This window comes from Rana temporaria, chromosome 2 (genome assembly GCF_905171775.1).
Source record: "Rana temporaria chromosome 2, aRanTem1.1, whole genome shotgun sequence".
Taxonomy (NCBI): domain Eukaryota; kingdom Metazoa; phylum Chordata; class Amphibia; order Anura; family Ranidae; genus Rana; species Rana temporaria.
This window is the reverse complement of record NC_053490.1, coordinates 264378801-264397109: the sequence shown is the minus strand read 5'-3', so window position 1 is coordinate 264397109 and position 18309 is coordinate 264378801. Positions and strand designations below refer to the sequence as shown.

The window sequence follows — 18309 nt, the reverse complement described above, 5'->3', positions numbered from 1 at the left end:
CCCACATTACCCCCCCGTTAGGATTGGTGCTTACTGCCCTGAACTAGAGGTAGGTAGTGTTTGACATACCCGGCTGCCCACCCTAGACCCGGTAGGGTCTAACCCCCATATATTACTCTGTGCTTATCCTGGTAATCTTTTTGTACTGAGCTCCTCAATGTACTGAACCTTTGCTGTACCACAGTTTTGTTGTTTTATTTTCTGTATTGTTTTTCCTTTTTTTTTGCCTTAATAAAAAAAATTTCTGTTAAAAAAAAAAAATATGGATTATATATGCACAAATCACTTTATTACACTTTATTTATGATATCTATGGCTGCTAGTGGTATGCATATTTATATAATCCATATTGAGCACTATATTTGATTGGCTGCTTCTGCTTGGCACACACGCACAATCGCACATGATGATGACTTTAAGCGATTGTGCACGTGTGCCAGGCCCAAGCAGAAGCAAGCAGCCAGTTAAATATTATAGTGCTAAATATGGATGATATAAATATGCATAGCAGCCATAGGTGTCATAAATAAAGTGTAATAAAGTGATTTGTGCATCAGGCTCATTAAAGGGGTTGTAAAGGCAATTTTTTTTATTTTTTAAAAATAACAAACATGTTATACTTACTTCCACTGTGCAGCTCATTTTGCACAGAGTGGCCTCGAAACCTGGTCTTCTGGGGGTCCCTCGGCGGCTGTCTCGGCTCCTCCTCGCAAGAACTAACCCCCTTCATGCGAGCTCTCTCGCATATGGGTTAGTTCTTGCGGGCGCGCTCCCGTGATACAGTCGGCAGCTATAGCCGCTAACTGTATTACTTGCTCTCCTGTGTGTGTGTGTGTGTGGGGGGGGGAGGCGGCATTGAAGGTCCCGGCCTTTGGGCGGCACAGGGAGTAAGTCCGGGCCTGACCTACCGAATTCCTATACTGACCTGCCTGATTCCTACACTCACCACTAAACTGACCTACCTGATTCCTATGCTAATCACTACACTGACCTACCTGATTCCTACACTGTCCACTACACACATTATAATTGCTCACCGATTAGTTGCTAGATGATACTGCACATAATTACCGCTTACCCATTGCTTGCTAGAGGTTACTGCACATCATTACTACAAACTGATTGGTTGCTAGAGGTAACTGCAAGATATTATTGCTCACTGATTGCTTGCTAGGGATTACAGTAGATCATTCCTGTTCACTGATTGGTCGCTGAAGGTTACTGCACATCATTACCACTCACTGGTTGCTAGAGGTTACTGCATATTATTAATAATCCTTAATTGGTTGCTAGACATTGCAGCACATCATTACGTCTCACTGATTGGTTGCTAGAGGTTACAGTACATCATTACAACCCACTGATTTGTTGCTTAAGGTTACAGCACATCATCTCACTGCCTGCGCACCACAGACTGCAGAAGTGACGGGACCCACCATTGACAGAAAATAAGAAATATAACCAATTAGCAAAGAGGGTTGAGGGGTGCGCTGTGTATGGAGTGCAAGGCTGAGGGAAGTGCTTTGTATGGAATGCAGGGTTCAGAAGTGCACTGTGTGTGGCTTGCAGGGATGAGGGTGTGCACTGTGTGTGGCTTGCAGGGTTGAGGGGGTGCACTGTGTGTGGCTTGCAGGGATGAGGGGGTGCGCTGTGTGTGGCTTGCAGGGATAAGGGGGTGTGCTGTGTGTGGCTTGCAGGGATAAGGGGGTGTGCTGTGTGTGGCATGCAGGGTTGAGGGGGGTGCGCTGTGTACATTTCCCCCTCAAAATCAAAGCTCTCTTTCCCACAGATTCCATTTCAGAGTTCAGCCCCAGCCCCCCTCCGGCTGCCATCATCCGTACAGAGCTTTCCTCTGTAGAGGCATACTCACAATGTCTGTGCAGCTGTCGGTAAGGAGGGGCTACTGTCTGTGTGGGGTGTAAGAGTGTGGGGTGTGAGAACAGGAGCTCAGTACCCCAGGGTGTAAGAACAGCATCTGTTCTTACACCCTGTACACTTGCACAAAGTCAGGGATTTTGTAGGATTAACGTCAAGTGTATGATTAACCAATTATACCAATCGAGTGCTAATGATCATCGATGTCATATGTTGGTTGAAACGCCGTCATTAACTGAAACAGAAACAGTTGTGTAGGAGGCTTAAAACTGGGTGAGAAACAGCCAAACTCTGCTACTAAGGTGAGGTTGTGGAAGACAGTTTTATGTCATAGGTCATACACCATGGCAAGACTGAGCACAGCAACAAGACAAGATAGTTACCAGCAAGATCTCTTCCAGGCAAAGATTTTGAAGCAGATTGGGGTTTCAAGATGTGCTGTTCAAGCACAAAGAAATGGGCAATATTGAGGACCATAGACACAGTGGTTGGCCAAGGAAATTTGGCGATGAATGGAGCAGATGAAATACTAACTTCTCGTCAACATTGGAAGATGTTTAACAATGCCATCAACACAGAAGTAGCGCAAACCAGTGGGACCCAGGTACACCCATTTACTATCTAGAGAAGTCTGGCTAGAAGTTGTCTTCATGACCCAGGTACTGTACACCCATCTACTGTCCAGAGAATTCTGGCCAGAAGTGGTCTTCATGGAAGAATTGTAACCAAAAAGCCATACCTCTGATGTGGAAACATATCTAAGCAACTAAACTATGCACGAAAACATAGGAACTGGGAACAGAAAAATGGCAGCAGTTGCTCTGGGCTGATGAGTCAAAATTTTAACTATTTGGGAGATTTTTTTCCTCTAAGGGCTGGAGAGCGGGACAATTAATTAATGTCTGCAGGCAACAGTGAAGCATGGCGGAGATTCCTTGCAAGTTTGGGGCTACATTTCTGCAAATAGAGTTGTAGATTTGGTCATGATCAATAGTGTCCTCAATGCTAAGAAATAGAGGCAGATACTTATTCATCATGCCATACCATCGGGCAGGCGTGTGATTGGCCCCAAATGTATTCTTTTTTTTTTCACAAGAAAGGCCCCAAATTTATTCTGCAGCAGGACAACGACCCCAAACATACAGCCAATGCCATCAAGAACTATCTTCAGCGTAAAGAAGAACAAGGAGTCCTGAAAGTTATGGTTTTGCCCCACGGGGCCCTGCTCTCATCAAGTCTGTCTGGAATTACATGAAAAGACAGAAGGATTTAAGACCGTCTATATCCTCAGAAGATCTGTGGTTAGTTCTCCGAGATGTTTGGGACAACCTACCTGCCGAGTACCTTCAAAAACTGTGTGCAAGTGTACCTAGAAGAATTGATACTCTATCAAAGGCAAAGTATGGTCACACTAAATATTGATTTGATTTCTCTTCTGTTACTTTCCATTTGGCTAACTGATAAAAATAGACTATTAAAACTTCAATTTCTGAAAGGATTCTTAATCACTTGCCTGCCGCATAACTTAGTTATACAATGGCTGGTAAGTGATCCGGCACTTCCGGTTAGGGGATGTGCGTGCCATTGGCGCCGCAGCTGTGATAAATAAAAATTCCAGTATATATACTATAGTTTGTAGACAATATAACTTTTGCACAAACCAATCTATATACGTATATTGTGATTTTTTTTTCAAAAACATGTAGCAGAATACATATTGGGTATCAGTAAAAAAAATTATAATTTTTTTTGTTTATCGTGCAAAAAATAAAAAACCCAGAGATGCTTAAATACTACCAAAAGAAAGCTCTGCAAGTCTATCTATCTATCTATCTATCTATCTATCTATCTATCTATTTATCTATCTATCTATCTATCTATCTATCTTTTTATATTTTAAACTGAATGGATTGTTGGACAAGGCAAGTGTTCACATACGTTTGAAGGCTGGCCTGTTGGTGTGGCCTGTCGGCCACACCAACGATCAGCGGGATGTTTTGGGGGGGCGGGGGGCTAGTTGACAGTAACACTTTCTGGGCTTGGGGCAACAGGAAGACTTTGCCTGGCTGCAGCACCATGTGCGTTGCCGGGGGGGGGGGGGGGAGTGGTGATGGTTGGTAGCATGCCTGTGTTGGACACATGCAGGGGTGTACCATTCGGACCGCCCCCCCCCCCCTGCAGCAGATTCCGTATCCCCTGGGGTTTAGATATCATGGGCATGAGCTCCCAACTGCAGCTTTCATGCTTGTCACTTTGGCCAGTGCTGTGCGGGCAGCTTTGTCATGCAGGCTGCAGTTGGTGTTATTAAAGGGGGGGGGCATCAGGGCAAGGGGGGAGGGGGTTTTGCGAGGGGGGGGCGGATGTTGCAGGGGCTGTCCGGCTGAACCGCATGGTCCATAGGCGTTCTGGCAGCATGGTCTTGTTTGTCATGTTTGTTTTCACTGTCATGTCCGTCATATTCTTTTCTCAGGTCCTGATGCTGTAGTCTGTTCAGGGGTTGGGGGGAGGCGGTGCCAGGGGGGTGGGTTCTGTGCTGTGTCATGATTTGTCATGGCTGAGGGGGGGGGGGGCGCGCAGCAGCTAGTCAAGCTTGCAAGCTTGGAATCTTCACTAGCTCCTTGCCGTGTGACTGTGAAGGGGCCGTGGGGGGGCTCGGATCCACCTTCAGGCACTGAGCCATGTGCTCGTCAGGGGGCCTTTCTGCCACAATGGGCATTTTATGGGGGGCGCTGGATCTGGGGTTGTCATTTCAGGTCTTTTGACCACATTTCATTTATTTTTCTGTTATACATATCATGCGGTCATTTCTCTGTTGGTACATGTGGTATTAATTCTTTCAGGTCGATTGCAGTGTCTTCTCTGTGTCAGCAGGTACATATGTATGCTTGCTTTCATGGGTTCAGGTTGTTTTGCTCGCCTGTACATCTCATGTCTGGTATTGCACCAACATTTCTCTCGTTATACATATCCACCACGACCTGTGGGTATCGTAGCTCTGAGTGTTCGTTTGTAATTACCTGTTGTCACGCTGCAGGTCGCTCGGGCTCGCTCATTTCATTTATCATTGCTGGTTTTGGGTCACGTTCAGTAGTTCACGTGCAATTTGTCTGCCACCACTGCGGTCACGTATTTGTGCTTTTAGGGGGGCTATGGCTTTTCATGTTTATTGTCTGAAGTTTTGTTTTTCCTTAGATTTCGGCATGTCTCAGGTGGCAGAAATTGAGGAGTTCTCATTCGTCCCGCCTACTCCGCGTAGGGGTTCGGAGTATGGAAGTTCACCTTCTTTAAGGAGTTGGACTGTGCCCAGACTTATTGCTTAACTATGCCGCAAGGGCATTTCTTTCCCCTCAACAGCAAGGAAAGCGGAACTTTTTAGGTTGTGTTTCCCATCTCTTTCGCAGTCACCACCTGCCACCAGCGCTGAACATGCGTCGGTACACAACTCGTTGGTGTAGATTCATGCAGTGCTAAATATGCTGTCTACCTCCATGGTGCAGTTGCAAGAAAGGATGGAAGTGATTGAGGCCCGGGCTTCGGCTAGTGCAGTAGTACCAGCCAGTGCCGAGGTGGCTGCAGCAACCCCAGAGCCTGCGCTCCCGAGCCCAGCCGCAGGTAATGTCACAGCTTTACCTACGGCGGTGCCGTCACCGTTGGCTACCCCACATACGGTGTCACCGGCCCATTTTATCCCAGCCAATATCAAGAAAGACATCTTGGAAGGGAAAGATGTTAATTTGGCCTCCCTTACTTGTGGGGAGGTGTCAGTGGTGCTGAAAACCAAAGATCCCAGGCTCAATCGCAAACTCAGTGTACCAGAGTTTGTGCTGGCATTTGGCATCTTCAGAGACATTGTCTATTCAGTTAGCCCAGGAAGGAGGGAGGAATTTGATTTGTACCTTCACAAGGTTGTGGATTTGGCACATAAGTACAGTGGCTCAATCTTTTATGATTAGCACCGGTCCTTTGCGGATAAAGTGGCGGCCACCTGGGCTCAGTTCCAGGCGATGTCGTGGTGGGGCAGCATTGACATGGAACTGTTTTGTAGGCATTTCGCTAGTCAAAGTCCCCGGTATGTACCAGCTGCCAGTCCTCAGCTCACACCACAGCCTGGTGTTCAAATACTGAGTCCACTAGTCAGGTGGGGCCCTCCAAGCAGGCGGCAGTGGGGTCTGCGGGAACCCCTGGGCAGGTGGACAAGATGGGTAGACCCATACGTTACCTGGGGAAAGCTCAGCTGTGCAATAACTACAACTATTCGGGTTGCAGTTACAACCAATGTAGGTTATTGCATGTTTGCGCCAACTGCTTCAGAGCTCACCCTAAGTCCGCCTGCCTGGTCAAGCCGATTGGTACGTCTTGACTATGCCGGATCAACATCTTCTTGCTGGGGGATTTCCTGGGTGACCATCCAGCACCAGCGGTTAGACAGTTTTTGCTGGAGGGATTTTCCACAGGTTTCCATACTGGCCTCATCACCCTTCCAACAGAGACGTTTGAATGCAACAATTTGAGGTCAGCAGAGAATAACCCTGCCGTTGTCGATGAGTTGCTACAAGCGGAGCTGTCCAAAGGGTTCTTGATCGGTCTGTTTCTGTCATCACCTTTTTTCATGCGGAGGGTTAGCCCTATTGGTGTTGTCTCCTGGAAGTTTTTCAATACATTTTGTTTGATTTACAACTTGTCCGCGCCTCATTCGTCTCACATCCCTAGCCTCAATTCTCTCATCCCCTCCGAGGAATTTTCGCTAAAATATTCATCAGTGAACTTGGCTATCCAGCACATCCCACAGTTAGGTAGGGGTGCTTGGCTTTCTAAAGCGGATATCACTGACGCCTTCAAGCTACTCCCCATTAGTCCTGCACTCTGGCAATGGCATGGTATCAAGTGGCGAGGGCAGTACTTTTTAGCCACTAAGTTAACGTTTGGTTCTAAAAGCAGTCCATTTTTGCATTGCATTGGATTCTGGATAACTACGCTGGTTGTCAGAGGGTTATTCATTATCTCGATGACTTTGTTTTGTTAGAAGACCCTGGGGATCCGCCCAGGGATCTGCAGGTGCTTACGGGTTTGTTTTCAGGTTTAAATGTCCCTCTAGCGGCTCATAAGATGGAAGGTCCAGCCAACGTCATCACCTTCTTGGGGATCACGCTGGACTCCGATCTCATGGTTGCTAGTCTACCCATGGAGAAATTGGTCAGGATTCGCCAGGTCATCCATCAGTTTTTCCGTTCCCTGGTGTGTTCCAAGAGGGACTTGCAGTCCCTGTTGGGGATGCTAAACCATGCCATGAGGATCATTCCTCAGGGTAGGGCGTTCGTGTCCAGACTACTGGCTCTTCTTCCTCAAGGGCAGGATTCGGACTCCCCAGTCAGGTTACTAGCAGACGCCCAAGCCGATTTGATCATGTGGGATTGGTTCCTTTGTGATTGGAATGGTATCTCCATGTTTATCCCGCATCCAACAGGTTGTTCCCCCTGAGTTTTTTCAGATGCCGCCGCTTCGGTCGGGTTTTCGACCATTTGGTCAGGAATGGCTGGCTAGCCGCTGGCCCCCAGAGGTGTTTCATCTGCCGAAGTTTGCTCTCACTTCAGCATTGTTTGAAATTTACCCTATCCTGGCGGCAGCAGTCACTTGGGGCCCTGGTTGGTCAGGTAACTCAGTCATATTCTTTACGGATAATTTGGCTACAGACAGAATTATCAATAAAGGCAGTTCAGGGTCCCTTTTAATCATGTATTTTATGCGCAGGCTGACTTGGCTGGGCTTGACGTATAAATTTCATTTCCAGGGGGAATTCATCAGGGGAGATCACAACGGTGCAGCGGATGCTTTATCTCGTCTCAACATGCCACAATTTTTCTTACAGCATCCGGCAGCGGAACGGATGGGCCGGCCAATCCCCCCTATTCGCTGTGAGTAATGGATTACGTTTTTTTCGGTCTCAGGCGATCGAGCTGGCCAACAGGTCCTTGTCCAGGACACACGCTGAAGTCATACACCACGGGTTGGAGGGCTTTCCTCGGATTTATGTCTTTGTTTCCATGTGAGGGCCCTATAAATACTAATTATATCATGTCTTTCTCTGCTTACTGCAATAGTGAGCTAGCTTTGTCGGGCAGTACTATCAAGTCATATTTATCAGGGATTCAGCATTTCAGGTCACTACAGGCGCGTGACAGGCCATCCATTTTTGCTGCTCAACCTCTGAAAACTGTGCTGAGGGGTATCCAGAGAACCCAGGGATCTTCTCAGTTGTCTTGTCAACCTATCACCGGGCATATTTTCCGAGACATATCAGATATTCTGTCCACTTCCCCCTTTGGCGCTGGTCCCAGCTTGGTCCTCAAGGTGGCCATCCACCTGAGTTTCTTTCGGTTCCTCCGTCCCGGGGAGGTGTCCAAGGCTAGCTTTCATGCTCCAGTGCTGCTCAGAGGGAGTCTTGCCAGATTCCCCGAGCATTATGAGTTACAGCTCCCCAACAACAAGACCAGGCAGTCCCTTAGTCCGCTTCCCTATGCATCCTATCACCTCGAAACAATTTGTCGGTTATGTTAGGATTCTTCTTGCCAAGCTGCATCTGGATCCAAAGCGCTTCTCCGGACATTCTTTCAGAATTGGGCCGGCGTCTGCAGCATCTAAACAGGGGGTTCCTTCGTATATCATTAAACACATGGGACGCTGGAGATCCTCCTGCTATAGCAGATATATTCCCAAACCTCATATGGAGGTTCGTAGCGCATTCGCCACCATATTGGATTAATGTTATCTGTTTCAATAAAGCTATCATTTACCTATCTTGTGTCTTTTGCCCTCTTTTAGGCGTACCGTCCCGCTAGGCCAAGGCACACCACAGGCCTTAGTAGTTGGGGGCACTACGTGTTACAGTGAAGACTCTGACTACAAAGTATAGTTTAGGTCTAACATGGAGATGGAAGATAATTCTTAAAAAGAAAAGACAAAGGGGTCGTTTTATAAAATTTTGCCTGACATTTCAACCAGAATTCTTTGAGCAACTTTCTTTGATGTAACCATGATATTCCATCTCCATGTAGAAAACAATTATAGTCTTTTCAGATACAGGTTAAATGCGTTCTTTGTGAAGTATAATCATGGTTACACTTGACAAGAAACATATTTAACATGTTCTTGATAAGAGAATGGATCAGAAATAGGTTAAATATGTTTCTATGTATGCATAACTGTAATTTTCCATCAATCTCCATGTAGAAAAACAATCATAAGCAAATTATCATCAAAAATAGGTTAAATATGTTCCTAGGTATGTTTAAGTATGATATTACTCCCATAATCCCCATGTAGAAAAATAAGTGTATGCAAATTCTTAAAAGAAATAGGTTCAGTATGTTCCTATGTATGTTTAACTACATTATTCCACCCATAATCCTCATGTAGAAAAATTATTATATGCATATTCTTAGCAGAAATTGGTTAGATATGTTCCAATGTATGTTTAGCTACAAATTTCAACACATAATCCACATGAAAAAAATATAATTCTACCCATATTCCCATCAAAAACAGGTCAAATTTAATTTTTCCATTACTTCTGTATAATTTACTATGATCCTGTTGCACAGCTGCATATACATCAGCAAAAAAAAAGTAAAACATTAGCAACTGCTTTTTGTAACATTATATCAAGCACTGCAGAAAAGAATAACATAATTTGAGAAACAAGAGTAATTACCATATATACTGTATTTATTGGCGCATAACACTCACTTTTTTAGAGGGTAAACTGTGCCTGCGTGTTATACGCAGGGGGCTATGGAAAGTATACATATGTGTATAAAGTACACTGACTTCTAGTGAGAGTTCTGAGTATTGCAGCCAATAATCCAATCATCCCAATATGCAGTTAAGTATGTCCCCCCAAAATGTCAGCAAGAAAATCACATTTTTGAGACTAAAATCTTTTAGTGTGGCATGCCACTTCAGACATAATATATGCTGAATAATAAACATTATTTCTGGTTGGACTTTAGTTGATATAAAGGGATCAGAAGCGTTGGCAACACCTGAGCGTATCGATTTACTGTTTTTTTTTAAGCTTTTTCTGCAGCCTTTTACAAGCTTGTTAAAAGCATTTTAGAAGTGAGGCGCGATTCACATCTGTGCATGTTGCTTTTTAGCATCTCTGCAGTGCTTTTTGCTGTGCTTTCCGCGTTTTTGCAGCGATTTGCGTTTTTTTTTACACTGTATATAGCTGGTTGCTAAGGTGGGGGGCCGGGAAGCCGATGAGTCATCAGCTGTCAGCGGCTTCCCCGCTGACAGCTGAATGTAAACGATAAGAATTGCCGGTGTATTGTGCTCAATGTTCCACTGTGGGGTAAGTTCCTTCAAGCACTGCGCAGGTGCAAACTTGCTGACGGAAATCCCCGAACCTCGCCCGGCATCCAGGCTCATTCTTTAACATCCCCGTGGATTGGAGGATGTTAAAAAAAGAGCCAGGAGGCCGAGCGAGCGAAGCGAGCCGTCCGAGCGCAGCGAGGACGTGAGGCCGACTGGCCACTTACCTCACAATCCACGTCGCCCTGGATGCCGGCCGCCGTTCGGGGATTTCCGTCAGCAAGTTTGCACCTGCGCAGTGCTTGAAGGAACTTTCCCGATAGCTGGAACCAGCTCAGCGCATCAGTTTGCGCATGCGCTGGAACTTCCAGGACACCTGGAACCAGCACGGCAGATCACCGGCTAAATAAAATTGTGGTCCATTCCAGGCCCTTGAGTCTAGCATGGATTCGGAGGGGACCCCACCACACCAAAATTTAAAAAAAAAACATACCGGACCCTTATCCAAGTATGCAGCCAGGCAGATCAAAAAAGGGAGGGGACGAGCGAGCGCCTCCCCTCCTGAACCATACCAGACCACATGTCCTCAACATTGGGGGGGTGCTTTGCCCCATGTTGATGGAAAAGGGCTTCTTCCCGACAACCCTGGCCGATTTTATTTTTCTAACCGGCAATTCTTTTTTTTTTTACATTCAGTTGTCAGCAGGGGAAGCCCGCTGACCGCTGATGACTCATCCGTTGTTAAGGATGCGGCAGCCGGCTTCCCGCCCTCTCCTCAGCAACCAGCTATATACAGTGTAAAATAGAAATGCAAATTGCCGCAAAATCGCGGTATTAACGTGGCACTTGCATTTTGGATGCAGGTCCATTTAAGTCTATTACATGCAAAACGCTGTATTTTGCGGGGAAAAATGCATTGATGTAAACGTGTTCCATAGGAACCCATGTTTAAAAAAATCCCTGCACTTGTGCAGATTGTAAAATGCATCAAAAATGCATTAGTGTGAATCGAGCCTTAAAAGCGTTCTACAGCTTTTGCTGTTTTTGTTTAGACAATAGAAGGCACTAGGGGGAGTAGAGGGAGAGGAAATTGGTGGCGGAGAGCTGCTTTTTGAGCATTTTACGAGCATTTTTCTGTTAAAGTCAGGCATTTCTATGGAAGTCTATGGCGCCAAAAAGAAGCTTATGTACTTTTTTGAGCTTTAGGCGTTTTGCTTCAGGTGACACAACGCTCATATGTGAACAGGGGCCATTGAAATGAATAGGGCTTAGCTTGTTGGGCATTTTGGAGCTTCAGAACTGAGCGTTTTACAAACTGAAATATGCTCAAGTGTGAACAGGGCTGTGTTATTAAAAAAAAAACACACACTAAAAAACAGTGTTAATTTTTCATACTCATCATTGGTAAATATTTCTCCAAGTGGTTTCTTCAGGGCAAGGAGTAAAATGAAGATTATCAGTGTAAATAAAGCTGAAAGAAACAGAAATTATTCATAGTACATGAAGAGCTAGATTCTACACAGTCAAACAAGGATACACAAAACTCTCTAATATACGACAGAACTTTATAGAATTACAATTATTTCAGCATTTGATATATTGCTAAACGTATAGTCTTTTTTTTTTCTTACCCACATAAAGACTAGAGCCTGGTTCCTATGCATTTTTTAGTGCGTTTTCAGTTTTGCAGAAACACACTACACTCCATTTAACATGGTTTCCAATGGGTCACTTTCACATCTGTGCATTTTATGGTAAGGCCCAGGGACTGTTTTCTGTTTTTTGATACCATAGACTTCCATGGATAAAAAAACATGTATTTGAAAACAAAGCCGGCCGTCACGTCCTTAACAACGGATGACTTATCAGCTGTCAGCGGGTTCCCTGAATGTAAAAAAAATAGTACCCCTAGGACCCATTCACCAAAAAAGTGTCAAAAAGCAATAAAAACACAGAGACAGTTTTTGACAATTCCTTTATTAAAAAAAACAAAAAAACTGTGTCCCTCGATGTAAATCCATTGTTAATCGTGTCACCTAAAAAAAGAAAAACACTCCCGCCGTCCATAAAGGTTTACCGACTCCTTTAGTCTCCACCGTTCAACAGTTCTTAAAAGATATGGGCTGGGTCACCTGGCGACATCACCTGGTGGCACACCCCCTTGTGACATCACCAACCCAGCATACATCGGTCCATGACATCACAAGGGGTGGGTCCACCAGGTGACGTTGCCAGATGGCCCGCCCTTACCTATATAAGAACTGTCAAACAGTGGGGCCTGCAGTAGGCCGTCAGCCTTCGTGGACGCCAAGAGCATTTTTTTTTTCGTTTTCGGGTGAAGGCGGGCTGCATGATTTATGATGCATTTACATTAAGGGAGGCACTGTTTTTTTATTTTCTAATAAAAAAAAATAAAAAGTAGTGTGTGTGTTTTTATTACATTTTGAAACTTTTTTTGTTAATGGGTAAAACTACTATGTACCTCATACTCATTTACTAAGGGGGCTGGGATTTGGTGGCCCCCTTCTTAAAGGGGGCTTCCAGATTCAGATAAGCCACTTCTTCTCCGATAAGGCCGTTTCTTAGCAACCAGCTATTTGTCAAGAAACAGCGTGGGGGCCCCCTTTGACCCACATGCAGTTTTTTGACAAATACTGCATGTGATATGGCCAGTAAAACCCTGGTGGTAAATATTGCATGTTTTTTTTACTCTCTGGTTTGTTTGTGAATTGGACTTAAGAGCTTTTTAAATTTTATTTACCTGCACATTTTTTATTTTGCCGTAAAAAACACATTTTATTTATTTTGTGAATTGAACTTTATTTACCGCATGTGAGAATTTATGCAAATGATTCTCGTGACTGTTATCGCATGTGGTAAACATTAGTGAAATGACCCCATAATCTTAAAGGGGTTGTAAAGGAAACATTTTTTTTTCATAATAAGCATCCTTTACCTGCAGACATTCCTCTTTTCACTTCCTCATTGTTAGAGCAACTTCTGAGCAAAAACTATTTCTTCTCTGTTCTGTTCACTTCCTGCTTGTCTGATTGTAACTCAACACATTGAAGGGAGGCTTTACTGCGGTGGTCAGTAACGTGCTCGCCCCCTCCTGGGAACTACAACTGTGCGGCAGGACGCTCTCTACGGGTTAGAGACTTCAAGGAGGTGTTAATTACTGGGTGTGCCGCAATGCATACTGGGAAATGTAGTTCTTACATGAACGAGCGCCGCAAAACAGGAAGTGAATGAGAAAACAGAAACTAGAACACCGGAGGTGATATAGATGAAGGAATTTAATAGGTATTAACTCGTTTTTTAACAGAATCATTACACTATTCTGTCTGTCTACCTTGCAGACATTAATTTTAGCCCAAAAAATGTTTTCCTTTACAACTCCTTTAAATATGTTTCCATGCACTGTGACTTAGCATTTAGCCATAATGTGCATAAAACATGTAAACAAACAACAAGAAAAGCAAATGGAGAGGAAAAAGAATGTTAAAATTAGGTAAAAGTAACGAGGGGGGATAAAACAGGGAGGGGAAAGACTGCATTAAGAATAATTGTGAGGTACTGGGATTATGTTCTCTTTTTGTGTTTGCATGAATTTTATTTTGGTCTGTGCTTTCCTGTCCCTGTAACAATAGCTTCCCCATTTCTTAAAAAAGTATCACTTGGACAGTAGGTGAAGTAATATTTTCTGCTGTATGTGATTCTATGACCCCATTATCAAGAGCTGCATAGAATGTTTGTCTCTTACACCCCAAGTAAAAGTACTGTTGTCGCTAAAGCAACTGGTCAGGTGGCCTTTAACAGTAGCAACAAGCCCTATTTTCCCACATGTTTTGTATGTATGCTGCCCAGGCAGTATATCCTCCACTTGGGCCCTCAGAGCAGTTTCTCTTTTTGTTCCCAATATTAACAATATTATAGAACTAAAGGCAAACTTTTTAAAATTTGAAATAGAGTAAGGGACGGTTTTTGCCATCTGTGTGCCATTGAGGAGACTTACCTTTACTCCCTGTCTTACAGCCAATACAGGAAGTGAGTGAAAAAAAGATTTCCCCACCATTCCTGTTCTGGGGATAACTCAAAATTTAGAATACTCTTACTTTCACTTTCTGTGATAATGGTAAACAGAACAAATAGAGATGGTGAATTTTCCTAACAGCAATACAAACCTTATAAGTGTTTCAATCCCTCTCCACTCCAAAACAAAAAACACGGTTTGCCTTTAATTATACTTTAAGATGGTTCTGCCTACCAGGACAGTGACATTCTTTCTTCCACAAATACACAGAATTTTAGGGCCTATATTAAAAAGTGTACCTATAATTATTTTTTTTTTTCATTTTGGATAGCGCAAGGGAGTGGTATAACCTTTTTTTTGCTGTCTGTGTCCGAAAGGGGAGATTTTCCTTCACTTCCTTTTCCATAGTCAAAACAGAAAATAGAGAAAATCCCTTCAAAGTAAAGAAGTCCTGAGTTGATACCAGGGTCACCAGAACTATTGTACCCATTGGAAGCTTTCCGCTCTATTTTTCATTTATAAAAAGAAAAAAACTAGACTAAAGGTATAAATTAAAAAAGAAAGAAAGCCAAGGGCAGCAAAAGGAAACCAAGAGTAGAGAAATAGTGGGAGAGGGGGAAAAAAAAGGTGGGGGAAGGGACTGGAGGGGGGGGGGGTTGGGTGGTAGAATAAAGAGCAAATGAGAGACGTTCTAACAATCAGTACCTAAACTATACCATTAGATAACATTCCAAATAACCATAGGCCTGTTACTGGGAAGATACCTGGGGAATGTATGAATGTTTTATTAAATTGCTCCTCTTTATGTTTCATAGCCACCGACATGTCATTGATTTTGTTTACCACTGCAAGCCACTAGTCAATAGTGGGGGGGGGTGGGGGGGTCAGTACTTTCCCCTCTATTACTGTTCCAGCGTCATTCCAGTGTCAGCCCAACATTTGGGACTTTCTTTTACATTCACTTTCAATGATAACGGTAAACAGGACAATGAGGGGGGGGGGGTAAAACACACTAAATGGGGGTGGTATTACTGCAATAAAAACTAAAAGGTGTTCTAATCCCTCTCCACTCTATCCAAAACTAAAACAAAATGTACCTTTCGTTACACTGTAATGGAATGGGTAGTAACAAATATGGAGGCAAGTATTGCTTAGCTCTCCTAATAAGAATGATCACTGCCACTGGAGATGAATAACAAATTAGTATTTTTAAAAGCAACAATGCCAGCCCACACTTTTCTTTTAAAACAGTCATGCTGGAGTTACACTGTTCCATTTCCATGCAGCCCACATGGTAACACACAGGTTTGGGGATGAATGGGCCCATATACTTTAATATAGGTAGGTATAATAACTTGTTTACAGGCTGTATATATACATATGGCTGTCAGTAAGTATTTGAAGCCCAGTCTATGAAGATGACTGTTAATTGATCACTCCATTCATTTATTGCAATCTATTTCTGAAAGGTACAAGTGATTTGTAGAAATTATTATTATACAGTATCTAATGGCTACATCACTACATACAGTGTATGGTCAACATAAGGATCATCATAAAAACATACCTACTACAACCATGCTCAATTTAGCAGATCTCTTTGCTTGATCAGTTTCTCCAGCTCCTAAAAAAATGCCAACCCTGATGCTTGCAGCCATGCCAACAGAAATGGGAATCTGAAAAGTGCTATAAATTAATATATATATACTGTATAGAAATAGGCAATATGAACACAGACTTCACAGTTCATATTTACATAAATGTAGGTATTTACCTTGTGGATTAGGGTCATTAACTGAGTCAGAACAGATTGTCCTCCAAGTTCCACTAAGTTAATAAGACCTAGATGTTTACAGAAAATAAGGATAACGTATCTTCATCACTGTAAGGAATTGTGTTATCTTCATCACAATGTGTGCAAGTGAACAAAACAGTTTGGTTACCTGCTAATAACATTGCAATTTGATAAGCCCATAATTCAAAGCCCATTACCAGAATGCCAGGAATGCCCAATGCTAGGAAGGGCCACCAGTCTTTCAAACATTCTGTTGTCCAACCTGTAAACAAAAACAAAACTCGGGAATTTAAACCCTGCTTGTAAAGTAATGAAGATGAGATTTAAATCACATACAAAAGAAACTCAGTGTATGATTAAATACAGTGTCTTGAAAAAGTATTCATACCCCTTGACATTTTGTCATGTTACATTCAAAAATGTAAATGTATTTTATTGGGATTTTATGTGATAGACCAACACAATGTGGCACATACTGTAATTGTGAAGCGGAAGGAAAATGATAAATGGTTTTCATTTTTTATATAAATATCTGAAGTGTGGCGTGCATTTGTATTCAGCCCCTTTACTCCGATCTCCCCAACTAAAATCTAGTGCCTTTAGAATTGCCTTCAGAATCAATTGCCTTCACAAGTCACCTAATTAGTAAATAGAGTCCACCTGTGTGTAATTTAATCTCAGTATAAATACAGCTGTTCTGTGAAGCCCTCAGAGGTTTGTTAGAGAACCTTATTGAACAAAGAGCATCATGAAGGCCAAGGAACATTTTTTATTGATCCTATTCTTAGTAATCCAATAAATGTAATTAAAAAAATATTATTAATATAAAGTACCATTATTTTATTACTACCAAGTATGCTCCTTTACATTATTTGATCCTATTCCTAGTAAAATACATATACACCTATTACAATAAATAACAACTAATGTCAACCATTATTGATGAAGCAGTTATGGTCAAAGTCCACGTTGAGACCCCTGGGGGGTGTGGCAAATCAGGCTCCCATAGCAACACCAGTCTTCTGTAAATAATAGTTGCTATCATACCAAAAATAGTTATGAGCAATCCACAATTCAAGCACTTTAATAAATATCTACAATGTTTACTTTCTATGGAAGAATTACTCAATGCCCATTTTACCGATTCACTTACATCTGCATGTTCTATTATGGTATACAGCGATCCAACATCACCTGTTACCAAAAAGCAAGGAGTTCTCTATTTTAACATTTTCCAGGATTTGCAACAAATGTTCAGTATCCTTCAGAAACGCAGGGGTCGACGTGACCAGAGGTTGGAGAAAGATATCTAAATACTGGCCCAATCTAGAGGTTAAGTTCTTACTATCCTTATGTATTTTTGGAAGAAAATATATTACTGGGGTACGGCATAAAGTGGGATTCAAATATTCTGCTTCTTTTTTTACTTAAGATATTTTTCTTAATTGCTTTCTTCATTAGTTGTGAAAGATCATCCTTATATTGTCTCACTGAATTGGAACTAAGTAGCGTATATGTTTTTGTGTCTCCCAATAATCTCTCCATCTCTTTTTTATAGTAGATTTTGGACATCAACACAATGCCTCCCCCTTTATCTGCAGGCCTGACTACAACCTCTTTTTTACCCTCTAGGAAAGGGAATTATCCAGAATACATTAGAGCAGGGGTGTCAAACTCAATTTCGTCGAGGGCCGCATCAGCAGTGTGGTTGCCCTCAAAGGGCCAGTTGTATATAGGTCGCACTACATACAGAGTGCAAAGTTCAGGATTACGTCAGGATTAGGCTACATACAGAGTGCAGGGTTCAGCAGTGCGCTACGTACAGAGGGTAGAAATTCGGGGGTATGCTATGTACAGAGTGCAGGAATTCAGGGGTACGCTACATACAGAGTGCAGGAATTCAGGGGTACACTATGTACAGAGGGTAGGGATTCAGGGGTACGCTACAAACACAGTGCAGGAATTCAGGGGTACGCTACGTACAGAGGGTAGGGAGCCAGGGGTACGCTACGTACCCCTGGTAGAATTCAGGGATTGATATATATCAGGTTGCAGGCTTTTGCTGCATTTTCTGACAGTGCGCCAAAGATGCAGCATGTAGGAATTTTAGTGCGCTTTCAGAAAATGCAGAAAAAACACACAACCTAATAAAAATCAATAGGACAGTGGGTAAAACGCAGGAAAACTGCAGATACACCAGCAATGGGCCAAAACACAGCAAATCAGTGTGAACCCACCTAAAAGCACACGGGACCAAGCACTACCACAGGCTGATGACACAATTTGGCTGCAGTTA

General features: G+C 43.1%; 1 protein-coding gene across 1 annotated transcript in view; it reads right to left on the bottom strand.

Moving 5' to 3' along the window:
• The window catches only part of LOC120926737 (multidrug and toxin extrusion protein 1-like), a 144897-nt gene that overhangs the window by 43088 nt on the left and 83500 nt on the right, over positions 1 to 18309 (bottom strand). The window contains exons 9-12 of the mRNA XM_040336901.1: positions 16162 to 16275; positions 15993 to 16060; positions 15786 to 15894; positions 11581 to 11656 (exon numbers count right to left, since the gene is read on the bottom strand). Coding sequence (XP_040192835.1) covers positions 11581 to 11656; positions 15786 to 15894; positions 15993 to 16060; positions 16162 to 16275 — 367 coding nt within the window. The remainder of the gene's footprint in view (positions 1 to 11580; positions 11657 to 15785; positions 15895 to 15992; positions 16061 to 16161; positions 16276 to 18309) is intronic.